The sequence below is a fragment of the Protobothrops mucrosquamatus genome, unplaced genomic scaffold, assembly GCF_001527695.2.
Source record: "Protobothrops mucrosquamatus isolate PMUCROS unplaced genomic scaffold, P.Mucros_1.0 scaffold967, whole genome shotgun sequence".
Taxonomy (NCBI): Eukaryota; Metazoa; Chordata; class Lepidosauria; order Squamata; family Viperidae; genus Protobothrops; species Protobothrops mucrosquamatus.
The window spans coordinates 231834-245344 of NW_015387210.1; the positions used below are offsets into that span (position 1 = coordinate 231834).

At 36.7% G+C, this 13511-nt stretch overlaps 1 protein-coding gene across 1 annotated transcript in view; it reads left to right on the forward strand.

The window, feature by feature from the left end:
- LOC107290776 (inter-alpha-trypsin inhibitor heavy chain H4-like) overlaps nucleotides 1–10008 on the forward strand; it is a 50273-nt gene extending 40265 nt beyond the window's left edge. The window contains exons 13-17 of the mRNA XM_015819692.2: nucleotides 2461–2573; nucleotides 3368–3539; nucleotides 6156–6310; nucleotides 8701–8788; nucleotides 9933–10008. Coding sequence (XP_015675178.2) covers nucleotides 2461–2573; nucleotides 3368–3539; nucleotides 6156–6310; nucleotides 8701–8788; nucleotides 9933–10008 — 604 coding nt within the window. The remainder of the gene's footprint in view (nucleotides 1–2460; nucleotides 2574–3367; nucleotides 3540–6155; nucleotides 6311–8700; nucleotides 8789–9932) is intronic.
- The last annotated feature ends 3503 nt before the right edge of the window (nucleotides 10009–13511 follow it).

Genomic DNA, 13511 nt, shown 5'->3' on the forward strand with positions numbered 1-13511 from the left:
CTGGGATAAATTTTACCGTTGGAGGAATTTGAAAAGGACGGCTGGGATTAAAGACGAATGTTAAGATAGAAATGTATGTTACTTTAGAATAGATAATGTATATAAAATTTAATGTATATGTAGAGATAATGAATTGATTGTAAAATATGGTATAATCTGATAAGAATGTATATACTGGAATGTCACGTCAAATCCAATGGTTCTTTTTAATTGTTTTATAAATAAAAATTTTTTTTTAAAAAAAATAAGGATTACCAAATGTTAATCTGATTTTAGTACTTTGTCTCTATGTATATCTATGCAAATTTGTGGGGAACAACATTTATTAATAGTTTACATATATTATCTCTCTCTGTGTGCGTGCGTGCGTGTGTGCGTGTGTGTGTGTGTGTGTGTGTGAATGCATAAATGTGTTTGTGGCAGGTGGCGGGTGCTTCTTATCTTGTCAATAAAACTGAGATTAGGATTGGTAAGAAATAAATATAATTCTTGTTTTCAATAATGAATTGCTATTCTATGTATCAGAATAAAGTAAAAGAGAAAAATGAGTCAGCTTCATTAACATGTACACTTCTGCAGATCATCCAGTCTTAAAATTATCAGGGAGATATTTGAAGAAGCCGAGACCAAAGTCAAGAATGAAAGTGCATTTCAACACAACGTTAAAGTCAGGAACGCATGGTCAGTATCAGCAGATTGTCCATATGCAAAAATAGATTGAAACAATATCAATAGATGTCAGTGGTTCTGCTATGCAGATAGAGATTTTACCCATTTCATTTGGGTTAAAATCCCAGTTCAAACATGCTTTGGCATGTTTAAGGCAAATTACAAAACTTTGATCAACTCCGCGATGGTTTGGAATGCCCATCTGGATGCTGGCAGCCCTGCCTGTAATTGACAAGACTAATCAGTTTCACACCTTTGGCTTTTGTTTGCCTCCCAGTGTCAAATTACGAAGATTGCTTGGGCTAGGATAGCCATGCCGCTTCTAACTTGCCAACAGTTAAAAGGGGAGAGGGGAACATATGGAATGCATAGGTGGTTTCTATCCCTATGGGAAGCAAGGTCGCAGGAGCTATATTAAGGCAAGCAGAGTCATAACAACTGCCTGAAGACTAATTGGACAATGTGACCTGAGAGAGGAGGGAAGGTTTTACTCTTTTAATTATCTTTCTGGCACCATATTGCCAGGGCTGATTTTCTATTCATTAGTGCTGGTATGCTGTACTCAATAAAGTTTTGCATTAGAGATTAGAATGTCGCAGGTGTGCTTACTTCGTTGGGATCATCAGCCAGAACCTTGACTCACAGCCCCTCCCTCCCCTTTGGAATGCTCACCCCCATGCTGGGATAATTAGCAAGAAGGGAAACAATGTTTGTATTTACATTCATTAGAGAGGAAGGGGTTACAAAAGAGTCAGCAGCCCTGAGCACATCATGCAAACAGCCAGTGTATTATTCCCCATTTGTGCGGTGCTTATTCTCTTGTAATCTCTTGTCTCCAATCTCTTCATTCTGAGAGGAGGGAGAAGGGGGAACAAAAGAACAGGTCAGGCACAGGAGAGATTATGTAAAGAGATCTTTTTTTTCCGTTCCCTTCCCCCCCCCCCCCNCCCCCCCCCCCCCTTGTTTAAGCAATCTCTCCATTCTGTTTAAGCAATCTCTCCATTCTGGGGGGGAAACAAGCAATGAATCTGTACTTCGTTAATCTTAAAGAAAGTAGACACTATTATTTTAAGAATAATATTAGCATCAGAGTAGAAAAACCATATGATTATTATTTATTAAATTTATATGCCGCCCCTCTCACCACTAAGGCGTCTCTACCCCCCAAGTATCTCAGATGGTGTATTTAATCTACTGCAGCAAAACAGCAGAGGGAAAGCAATTGAGGCTGTCAGTTTACTTTGTCTTCATATGTTTTGACTCCATAAGTGCAACTTGGGTTTAAATTACAGTGATCATATTTTCTTGATGGGGGAAAAATGACAAACCTGAAAAGGGAGCAAATATGAAAGAGGTTCATAAGGATTTAAAAGTGTTTATGTTTATATGCTTCACAAAGGAAAATGCAAGAGCAAAATTAAGAAAATAAATCATTAAATTAAATGAATCTAAACAAGGACAGCTTTCTGAAATAATAGTTGTATGGCACTGTAGTCTAGGTGCCCCATGCCAGCTCATTAACAGGCTATTTTATTTTGTTACTGAGTGAAAAATCCTGACTTTTCGGGTGCTGTGCATGGACATTTGATAAAACAAAGTACCCCATGATGAATTTGACAGCTCTGTTAATTAATATATAGTAAACTTTTGCAGCCTGCTGTTGACACTAATTATAATTAGCTCAATTTTGTCAGCCATAAAGCTTAGCTAAGATATTAGGGATCTTGGACAATTCCACAAATCAGTATAAAATACATGCTAATAATTACTTTTCTTTCCAGGATTTTCCAGGACTGTAGATCCCCATTTCCTTTTTCAACTACCTCATGAAAATTTTTTAGTTTGTGTAACTTTTAGTCGTCAGCCACAAACACCCTTAAATCTGTTGTCTGATCCAGAGAAAGGTAAGTGATTTCTATAAAGAATTGGGTAGATCTGAATATTCAAAGTTCTATGGGAATGTTTTCCTTCTGACAATCTATGAAAATCTATTCTTTTCTGATTCTTTTTTTTTTTTGTTCACTGTACTTTTCATCTCATTTTAGACAAATGCATTGTAACTTGTTACAGATTCCAATATATACATGGGGATGTACTGACATTTCTTTCTTCCTAAATCCACTGATTATTTGTGATATTTATTTTAAATGTTGGAGATTTCTATCAACTCTTTATTGATTGTCTTGTATTATATCTGCTGCACAGATGTAAAAATATTTAGCAGCATTGGCATGATGGATTAATGCCTGTCAGCTATCTGGACAAAAACAGATTTTGTAATTATTTGTGTAATGTAACTAAGTCATCTCCAAATTAAGCTTGACTGCTGGTGAAGTTCATGGACATGTTTACACACCTTCTCCCTGGAGTTTGTTGTAGATATAGTAGACATGGATGTAGATATAGTAGATATAGACATAGATATAGTAGACATAGGTGTAGATATAGTAGACGTAGAAAGCTTTTCTGTCTAGCTAGTAATCTTGGGGTTTTTTGGTGGTCTCCCATCTAAATCCTAAGTGGGTTAAACTCATCTTAGGTTTTAAGTCTAAATAAATTGAGCAAGGTAGTGCATGAAATTGGCAATCAGATTAAGTAAAGAGCAATCTTTTATTCATTGTAGGGCAATTATTTCTGTACTAATGAATGTTAGGCAAACACTAGTATATTTCCTGAATGTTCCTTTACATATGTGTAGGGATCCAAGTGACTGGCAAGTTTGGTGAAAACAAGCATTTTACACAGTTTGAAATAATTTATCCGAAGCTTAACCTGGAAATAAATGTGTCAACAAAACAAATTACGCTGAAAAGTAATGGCTCCAGTGACTCTTTTGTGTGGAATGACACAGAATCTTTAACAATTGAAGGGTAAACTTGTTGTTTTTAGTTTTTTTTATAGACAATTGAAGTCCCCAATCCCTAAAACATAGTTTCTTTTGCATAATCTGTCAGACTGAAAGGTGTCCTTTCTTCTTCCCAGAAACAATGCCCATAAAATGAAAATCCTTGTATGTCAGGCTGCAATGTTAATAATATTGAATTGGCTTTATTTTTTACCTCCCTGGATATATGTACATAGCTTTAAAACATTTTACTGTAACAGATGCTTCATAATATATGTTCAGAAAGAATATCATATGCTTTAAACCCTTATGAGGCCTACTCTATTAGGAATCTGCCACTATGCAGCTTTCTTAAAATTGGCTTATGATGTTGTTTATACAATCTCAAGGAACAGTTAGTAAAATTGGCTTATACAATCCCAAGGAATTGTTTATACAAGCCCAAGGAATAATTAGTAAAACTTTGGGTAAACCAATATGACCACTTGCTATTGCATTTGTAGGTAAAATTTCTCACATCTAATTTACACTCCTTCATTAAGATAGAATTAAAGACTAATGCAGCCAATACAGCATTTGGTCAGTTTGTTGTGGATATATTTGAACATAGTCTCTTTTTGCGTAATCTGTCAAACTGATAATTTAAGAATTTATGTTTGAGAATATAAATAAATTATTTGGATATTTGAGATCCATTGCTTAGATGGTGTCCATTCCGGCTAGACCATTAGCTTGAAATTCAATCTGATTAATCTTTCCATGTTGCAATTTTTAGTCCTTTGTTCCTTGGAAAATGGTGGTGGTTTTAATTCACTTAAATAAAACCAAATTAAATCTAGTTGATATATAAACTATAGTATCCTGTGTCTAATTTTTCAGTTGTTAACTAGATATTAGAAAGACTTATGATGCCTGAGATTTAATAGGATTCAAATTATCAGCTTCTTTTCAGTCTGATTTTTGCCCTTATTAGCGATTGAAACTGTTTTTGGTAATCCGATGTATGGCCATGATGGAGATAGAAACATAGCAATAGTATTGATCTTTCTGATGAAAGTTTTTAAACTTTCTGTCAGGATTAATACAACATCCTGTTTAAGTATATCCAAGGCTGTACTTGGAATTTATTGCTCTATTATCTTTCTTCTGTGGTTCTTCTAGATTTAAATTTTTGTGAATGGTATTTGATACCCACATAAAATTAATCAGAAGGAGACAATGGAAATCCTAAACTGGTATCTGAAAACAATTCCAAATTAATAAAGGCAAATCATATACAATTCTGATTTTTCTTGATTGTTTCTAAGTCAGCTTTACCTATGTAATTGTTTCATGTTAGCTTCTATAGTAGTGATGGAGAACCTTTTAGAGACCGAGTGCCCAAAACCCATCCCCACCCCTGTCCCCGCTCCGCCCTCCCCACTGGGCCATCCGCCACCTCCACGGCTCGTCACAGTTCACCCAGGCAGTCCAGCAGCACCATGACGGCCACGCCCTCCACCCATGCCCCGCAGCATCATCTGCGCACGATGGGGCGCAAGGGCAGAGTCTTGTCCCCACGCTGCTTTGCATGGGCCGCGCCCAGGGGCGACTCTCCTCCGGGAAGGCTGCTGGTGAGGAGGGGGCTGTGGGAGGAGCCGGGGCTGGGGAGATGGTGCGTGTGCCCACAGAAAGGGCTCCGAGTGCCACCTCTGGCACCCGTACCATAGGTTCGCCACCACTGTTCTATAGTATCTTTATTTATTGCTCTTTTTTTTTTTTAAAAAAAAAAGGAGTGTTTGGATAGTTATTTGATAAATATCCATCAAACAGATGGGGAAAACAGTTGAGATTTTGCCTTCGCCCTACAGCCACAAATCTAGATAAGCTACTTAAGACTCCTTAAAAGCATGAGATGTAAGTCTGAAAAGAAGAAGTGATTTTTGTTTTTTGTGTTATTGTTTTTTAAATCACCCTCTTTTTGTTGTACTAGATCAGTGATGGCGAACCTTTTAGAGATCAAGTGCCCAAACTGCAACCCAAAACCCACTTATGCATCGTTGGGTGCCGGGTGGGTGTGGCCCATTGGGTGGACGTGGCTGCGGTGGTAACAGCAGACTGGGTGGGACTAAAAAGTTCAATCAATCAATTCCAACTTTCAAGATCTTTTTTTTTTCCCATGAGAAGTTGAAATTGACTGATTGATTGTACCTCTTTTTTTTGTACACGGCGGCAGAGGCCTAAAGCAAAAAGATTTTATAAAACCCAGCTGAAGGCCTAGAACTGGGGCGACGGCACACGTGCTCACAGAGAGGGCTCTGAGTGCCACCTCTGGCACCCGTGCCATAGGTTCGCTACCACTGTACTAGATGATGCATTCCATCAATAGAGGGACAACAATTAAAAACTGCCTTTCAGGTGTTGCTTAAATAAGCATTTTCTAAACTTCTGTAAGTCCATTGTGCTGAAACACGCTGTGTAAATTACTTCCGGGAACTATATAAGGGATATATAATAAGAAACAAATGCAAAAATATTCATTTACATATGTTTTATTAAAATTGTGTTTGCCAATAACAGTATGAGCAATATTAAATTACTACATCAACATGACAAATTGTCAAAGGAATATTAGAAAATAATACAGTTTGTTCTGTCTTAGGCTAAACATTACACTGACAAGTGGAGAAAGTCTCTTTCTCTCAGGACCAGACAACATCGTGACCAAAATTTTCTATACACCTCCTCCACTGGATCGGCTTGGGTTGTACTTTGAGAATAGCAATTCTTTTTCTGAACAAGTTACTGGACTTTTTGGTAAGTATTTAACTACTGCTGTAGACTATAGTAATACAATTTGGAATTAAACTTGGCTTTTTAATATGATCATAGTATCCACAAAGCATCTTATCCACGTTATCTTGCCAGTCTTGCTAGATAACCCTTTGAGGTACATGAGCATTAAAAAGATAAATTTGCCCTTAAATCAAATTTGACTTTTAGTGACTTCATGAACATATAGATAGCCCTGTGGTTTTCTTCTCAGCAAAGGGGGAAATTGCTTTTGGGTGCTAGTGAGTTTCACATTTTGTTCTTAACACTCCAAGTCAGTAATAAAAAAATATAATAACCTTCTAAACTGAGGGTTGGGAGAGTGAAAACTATTCATATGGAAATGGCCTTTGATAAGTTTTCTTATTAAAAAAAAGCTTTCTAGTGATTCAGAAGAGTACAAAGACTGTGTCTATGGAAGCACATATTTCTTCAGGGTGAGGAAAAAGAAAACTGGATTGTTTCCTTTTTCATTTCTCATTTGGGGAAATATATCTGATGGTTTTGCAACTTTGCCTCTATTTACATTATTTTTTAATCAAGGCTTTCTGATCGCAGTGTTTTGTAATAAAGATATTGATGTAGTAAACAAAGCCAATCCTAGTGCCCTTTGGAAATTGCCTCCGAGGGTTACAAATGGTATGTGTGTGTTTGTGTGTGTGTGTGTATGTGTAAAATGTGTGTGATTTGAAGGATAAAACACAACAAGTTTGTTGAACACTCTGGATGTTCATGTTTTTGTGTAATTGTTTGTTACTCATCATTGCTCAATTGTTTGTTGCTCAATCATTTACTCCTACCCTTTGGTGCCCTCTGTGAGTTTGGTCCCAACTGAGCAGAGAACAAACATATCTTGCATAGCTTTTCATTAATCATTCTCCCTACTCTTGGCACTTGAAATATTCCATCTTTCTTGCCTAGAAAAATAACAATAATGTTTGATATTTTTATTCAAATTGGCAAACAAGCAATAAATGGAAAAGGAAGGAAATACATAATTCCCCTGAAATTTGAAATAAAATAAATAAACAAGTTTGTTGCCTATAAAGAAACTACTGCATTTTTTTTCTTGTGAAATTTGTCAGGATTTATTCTCTAATAAGGGATTAGCAGCCTTCCAAATTTTTAAAACGAGAAAATTAAAGCCACTTATTTATTTCCAATCACAGTCCGAACATATGTGTTGAAGGTTTTCTTCAAAATGTCAAAGCAATATCATGGTATCACAATACATATATGTTGTGGAGCCTGCATTGTGATAGTGCAATACTGCTTTTGTCATTTGTTCATCCCATGCATGTCTCTGAGTCAATGAGAGATTTGCATTTTTAAATAAAGATCTGAATTCACACCTTAAATAGAAGTAGGCATTCTTTTAAATAATGCAAAATGGGCAGCTTAATCTACCCCAAACTGCAACTAAGTACCAGCATAGAAGTGAAAGGACTTGATTGCAAGCTACTTCGAAGACTGTTTCACTTAAATGTGAGAATTGCTTCATGGGGAATATTAAAAATTCTGTTTATATGTAGTACTACAGAACAAACAGAATATTCAACCACTATGTGCTTTATTGCTTAATTGTTTTTTTTAACTGTAACAGGAAACAGGAAACTTTACTTAGAACAAAAAGGTCATAGAGTATATACCATAGATCCAAACTTGTAAATACTGCTATCCACTGGCTAAATACTACTGTAATTGTTGCATAAAATACATTCCAACAAAACATATTCCAACAGAGGATAAAGCCAAATCTATTGCCTGCACTGATTATGATGGTCTTGGAAAAGAATATATGGCACACTCTAGCCATGGATGAAGCTTTCTGAATGGAAAAGTAATTTCACAGTTAACTAATAGCACAATAGTGCATCAAAATTCCAGAAATGTTCATATCTCAGGGGTCCCCAACCTCCGATCTGTGGACTGGCACCGGGATGCAGCATGCCAGAAACCGGTCCACACAAACAAGCAAAGCCCATCTGTGGGATGCAGGCAGTACTTGAAAACAGGCTCCCCCCAGTCCTCAGAAAAACATCTCTCCACGGAACCGGTCCCTGGTGCTCAAAAGGTTGGGGACCTCTGTCATAACTCAGAAATGTAAGAGTTATTTGAAAAAGCACAACAAAAGTGGTCTGAAGTTTAGATTGTAGCTTTGAATTGTTATGGACTGATCAAAATATAATCCCAAAATATACAGTTAAAAGGTTGAATGATTCATTGATCATAACTACTTAAAGAAAAGCAAAGGGAAAATATCTAACAGACCTCAAATGTGACAGATTTAAGCAGGATGTAACCTGCCTCTAGATTGTCTAGTCTATTACATTAAAAATTGTAAATGTGGGTTTATGTCTATTTGTGTTTTCCAGGTCAGTTTTTCTCTAATACATATTTTGAAATACATTCTGGTCAAGTAAGATTCATTTATGTACAGGGACAGCTCTATTTATCCACCAGGTGAGAGAAACCAAAAAGTACTTACTTGATAAACTATGTTTACAGAAGAACTGTTGCAGGAATTGAGTATGTTTAGTCTAATGAAGAGAAGGACAAGGGGTGACATGATAGCAGTGTTCCAATATCTGAGGGGCTCCCACAGAGACGAGGAGCTCAATCTATTCGCCAAAGCACCTGAGGGCAGGACAAGAAGCAATGGATGGAAACTAACCAAGGAGAGAACCAACCTAGAAATAAGGAGAAATTTCCTGACAATGAGAACAATTAATCAGTGGAATGACTTGCCTCCAGAAATTGTGGCTGCTCCAACACTGGAGGTTTTAAAGAAGAGATTGGACAACCATTTGTCTATAATGTTATAGGGTCTCCTGCTTGAGCAGGGGGTTGGACTACAAGACCTCCAAGGTCCCTTCCAACCTTGTTATTCTGTTGTTTTTGTTGCCTTTTTCTTCAGACTAAAATTTTCAGTCTTTAGATCTTAGCTTTTATCATGGACTTGAGAATGCAAGTGGGATGGAGTTGTGGAAAAGGTTTACTTAAAGGCAGATGATTTTCACAAGTGTTAGAAATTAATTTTTTATAGCTCTATCAGAAGGGTCTACCTTCCTTTAAGCTCTCAGAGCAGAGAGATACAAATATTACATTATGTCACACACCCATGGATAGGAGTTTACATAAGATCCACTGTATTCTTTGGACAGGTGTGTGTGATTTTTTTCTATTTTTTACATTGTGTGGTATTTTCAGTTACATTGATTAACAGAAGGCATCAACTAACCAATTTCATTCTTACTAGGTTTCCTCAGACACGGTATGTCCCATGTAATTTGTACCCCTTAGAATAATATCCAGATACTCCTATTCTAGGATACCCAATTAGAGGTGAAACCAGTCACATAATGCCTCCTAGTGGTCCATGTTATTGATTTGGGGTAAATTTCTTTTCAATATAACTGTAATACCCTGTTAAACCTTTTAAAATAAAAAGTACTGTAATGTGTAGACCCCTCACTGCAGATCCAGGGTAACCAAAGCAAATAAGCTAATCAGACAATAATTTAATACCACTAGTAGTTTATGTCTGGCTATAGCTTTTATCAGTAATAATGCTACTACTTAACACTTCTATTTTTCTATTTTTCAGGACACGTGGGAAGGATTATAGAACTGGATCTAGTCAAACTGAACTTTTCTGCTGGCCACTGCAAATAAAAAATTAAAGAACACTTAATAGCAGAAGATTTTTACTGCCTAATGTCCATGATTTTATTAAATAACATAAAATCTTCCACATGTTCTTCAGTTTAATTACATTATGGATATAAGAGTGAATGGCCACACTTGTTGAATAACACTGTGGTACCTTGTGGAAACTTAAATTCAAAGAACTGATTTTGTTTTCTAAAAAATAAAAACAAAAGCCTATTATTGTCCTTACTAAGAAGTCATATTTTTTCAATTTATTTCTATTCTATTCTGTTCTGTTCTATTCTAAAATTAACTATTTCCTTCCCTACCAAAATCAATCTCACACATGTAAATACCTAAGAACAGTGCTTTTTTTCTAAAAAACAAAGGTGCCGGAACTCACACACATCATACAACCCGCCTTGCCTACCCTACAAGGTTCCATCCAAAAAAGGTGCCGGAACTCCGTTCTGGGCATTCTATGAGAAAAAAAGCCCTGCCTAAGAACATACATGGGTGTATATGTAAAAGCAAAAGAACACACATACAAATCTATTTTCCTTCCTGTCAACAGAAACAATAAACCATTTTCTATTTTACTCATGTTCTTTATTTATAATATATTTATAATACAGTTTCACTATATTCGCATGTCTTTCTATTCTATGTCTCCAATATATTTATTTGTTGGTGACTTCTGTATTTATGTTGTCTTAATCTGTATATATATATACAGGCAGCAGCGCTGCTGCCTGGGATATATATATATCCCAGGCAGCAGCGCAGCGAAGGCGTGAGGAGGAGAAAGCCACCGGCAAACTAGGAACGGCATCGGGCCCCGTAGAAGGAGAGAAGGGAGGTTGCCGATTGGATGTAGTATCGGAACGGGTGCCCATGGGAACACCCACCACCCCCACGGTTAAACAACGAAGCCTGCGGACTGATCTGGGTGATGGGTTGGGTGTTGNAAAAAAGGAGGGAGGAGGGCAGCAACACACATGTAGGTAAAGGAGGTAAGGAAGAATTAACTTGGTTTGCAGATGAGGCCAGGATTGGCCAGCCGGGACCTGTCACAAGATCTAGGAGCCGTGCGCAGACATGACTGTAGTTATAAGCAAGCTCTCCCAGCATCCTGATTATACCCTGACGATGATGGCAGTTTTAGGCTATCGAAAGCTAGGTTTTATTCATTAAAACTATATTGTTTTATGATTCCTGGGTATATACATGTTAAAAGCTGTACAATGACACTAGAACACCAGGAAGAGTTAAAACCAAAAAGTTTTAATAAATATTTAAAAACCTAGCTTTCGTTGAATATCTATCAACATCATCAGGGTGTATGTTGGTCAGTGGGAGGGCCCCTTTATAGATGAAGTGATATTGATGCCCCGACTCATAGATCTTGTTACTGGGCCTAGCCGGCCATTCAACTCTATAGTTGTGGCTTCTATAGTGTTGGCTGGATTACTGCTGCTTGCTTTTCCTACTCTCAAGTATTCCTTTTTTCTTGCTCCCAAGGTGGATGTGTCCTTAATCATGTTGCTATCACTTATGGCTCTCAGACTTATGGGGTGTTCTTTCCCATTAGGTATTTTAGGATGCCTTATATCTGTGGGTTCACCACTCTCCCCACACTCTCTATGCCCATGTCTGACTTCGTTCTGGTCAGCTGTACTTCTCACTGGGGCCCTCCCAGTGTGAGAAGCTGTACTTCTCACAGTGGGAGGGCCCCATCTATAAAGGGGCCCTCCCACTGACCAACATACACCCTGATGACGTTGATAGATATTCAACGAAAGCTAGGTTTTTAAATATTTATTAAAACTTTTTGGTTTTAACTCTTCCTGGTGTTCTAGTGTCGTTGTACAGCTTTTAACATATATATATATTGTCACTCTCTGTAGATGTATACACCTTTTCCCTCCAAGTTCAATCTGATTTTTATCATTGTTTAGTTTCTGTTTTTAATTTTTTTCTTTTAAAATAGTTTGACAATGCTGAAAAATAATATAAACTAAATCATAAAACAGAAAAAATAGAAAGAAATACAAATTCCAAAAAAGAAAAGAAAAGAAAAAGAAGAGAAGAGAGGTAGAAAAAAAGAATATATAAAGAAGTGATTGCCAATTTTCCTTGCAACAAATATAAGCAAATCATTCCTCCCTATGATATTACGTATATGGTCCCCTACTTCCCATAACCTCTTTTATCTGTTCATAAATATGAAGAGCATTGTCATTTCTGTACAAATCTCAACAGGAAGTCCATAAAGTTTTTCCAGAATGTTATAAAAATATTCCATATTTTCATCCTGATCAAACAAGCCAACTTTAAATTCCTTTCTTTTGCTTCTAACAATCTTAATCTTTAGTTCATCAAATTCTGTCACAGGATTGAATCTCCATGGAGATTGCTTTCTCCCATCTCAAACTTTTCTTCAAAGTTTTAGAAATCCTCTTTTGTAAATCCAGAAAGAAATCCTTGTCCAGGTCCTTCTTATCTCTTGATTTGTCATAAAAAGATTTTATTATTTTTATTATATAGTAACTAATACTCCTTCCACCTTCTTTTTTCTTCACAACAAAAACTCTGTGAGGTGAGCTTGGCTGAGAGAGAGTGACTGGTCCAAAGTTATCCAGCCAGCTTTCCTGCTTAAGATGGGACTTAAGGTGGGTCTAGAACTCATAATCCCCTGATTTCTAGCTTGGCGCCTTAATCGCTAGATCAAACTGGTTCTCAGAGTGCTGTCTGACTGTCATATCTGTCTTATATGTTTCAATTTCTTTATTTTCTCCATGAGCTAGAATTTGTACCCCACCCTTTAAAAAAATACATTTACTGGCACAGAGATCATCACTATCAGATTGATAGTAAGTTTCTCTTCCAGTTCCTCAAAAATCCTTTGAAATATCTCAAAGGTCAAACCTTTACTTGTCATTTGGCAGTTTTCACTTTTCTTTTTTCTGCTTGGAATTTTAGTCCTGTCTAGTGGACCATTTTTATATTAATGAAATTTCAGGTTTTATTTTTTTTTATTTTCAACTTTGAACCAATTACTGTATTTCCTGGTAGACTAAGCGATTTGTATTCTGATGGAAATACTGTTTTGTTTTCTCAATTTCTTTTTCAAAAATCTTAGCAAAAGTCATAACATTCCACTTGCCTAGTCTTTTAATCAATGTTAAACTTTCTTAAATTCCTATTCAGCTTTTTAGCATGTGTTCTATATATTTTTAAGTTCTTTAAACTGCTAATTAACTTTTTGTAAGGACCTGCCTCATTTAAACCTCCCAAGAAAGCAGAACTCTTGAAACTCACATGGTTTCAGCAGGAACTTTTATTGGAAGGTATTGATAGCAGGATAGTAAGGAAGGATCTGAGAATTTCCCACGCAAAACATTACATTAAAAGAGCCCTTTCAAATCTCACCCCAAATGTCCAGCTGGCCAGTTTGAATTGAGCCAATCCATAGGTGTTAAATTGTTGTGGGAAAGAACCGATAAGGCATCGTTCTCGAGGCTGGCAGGTCTCT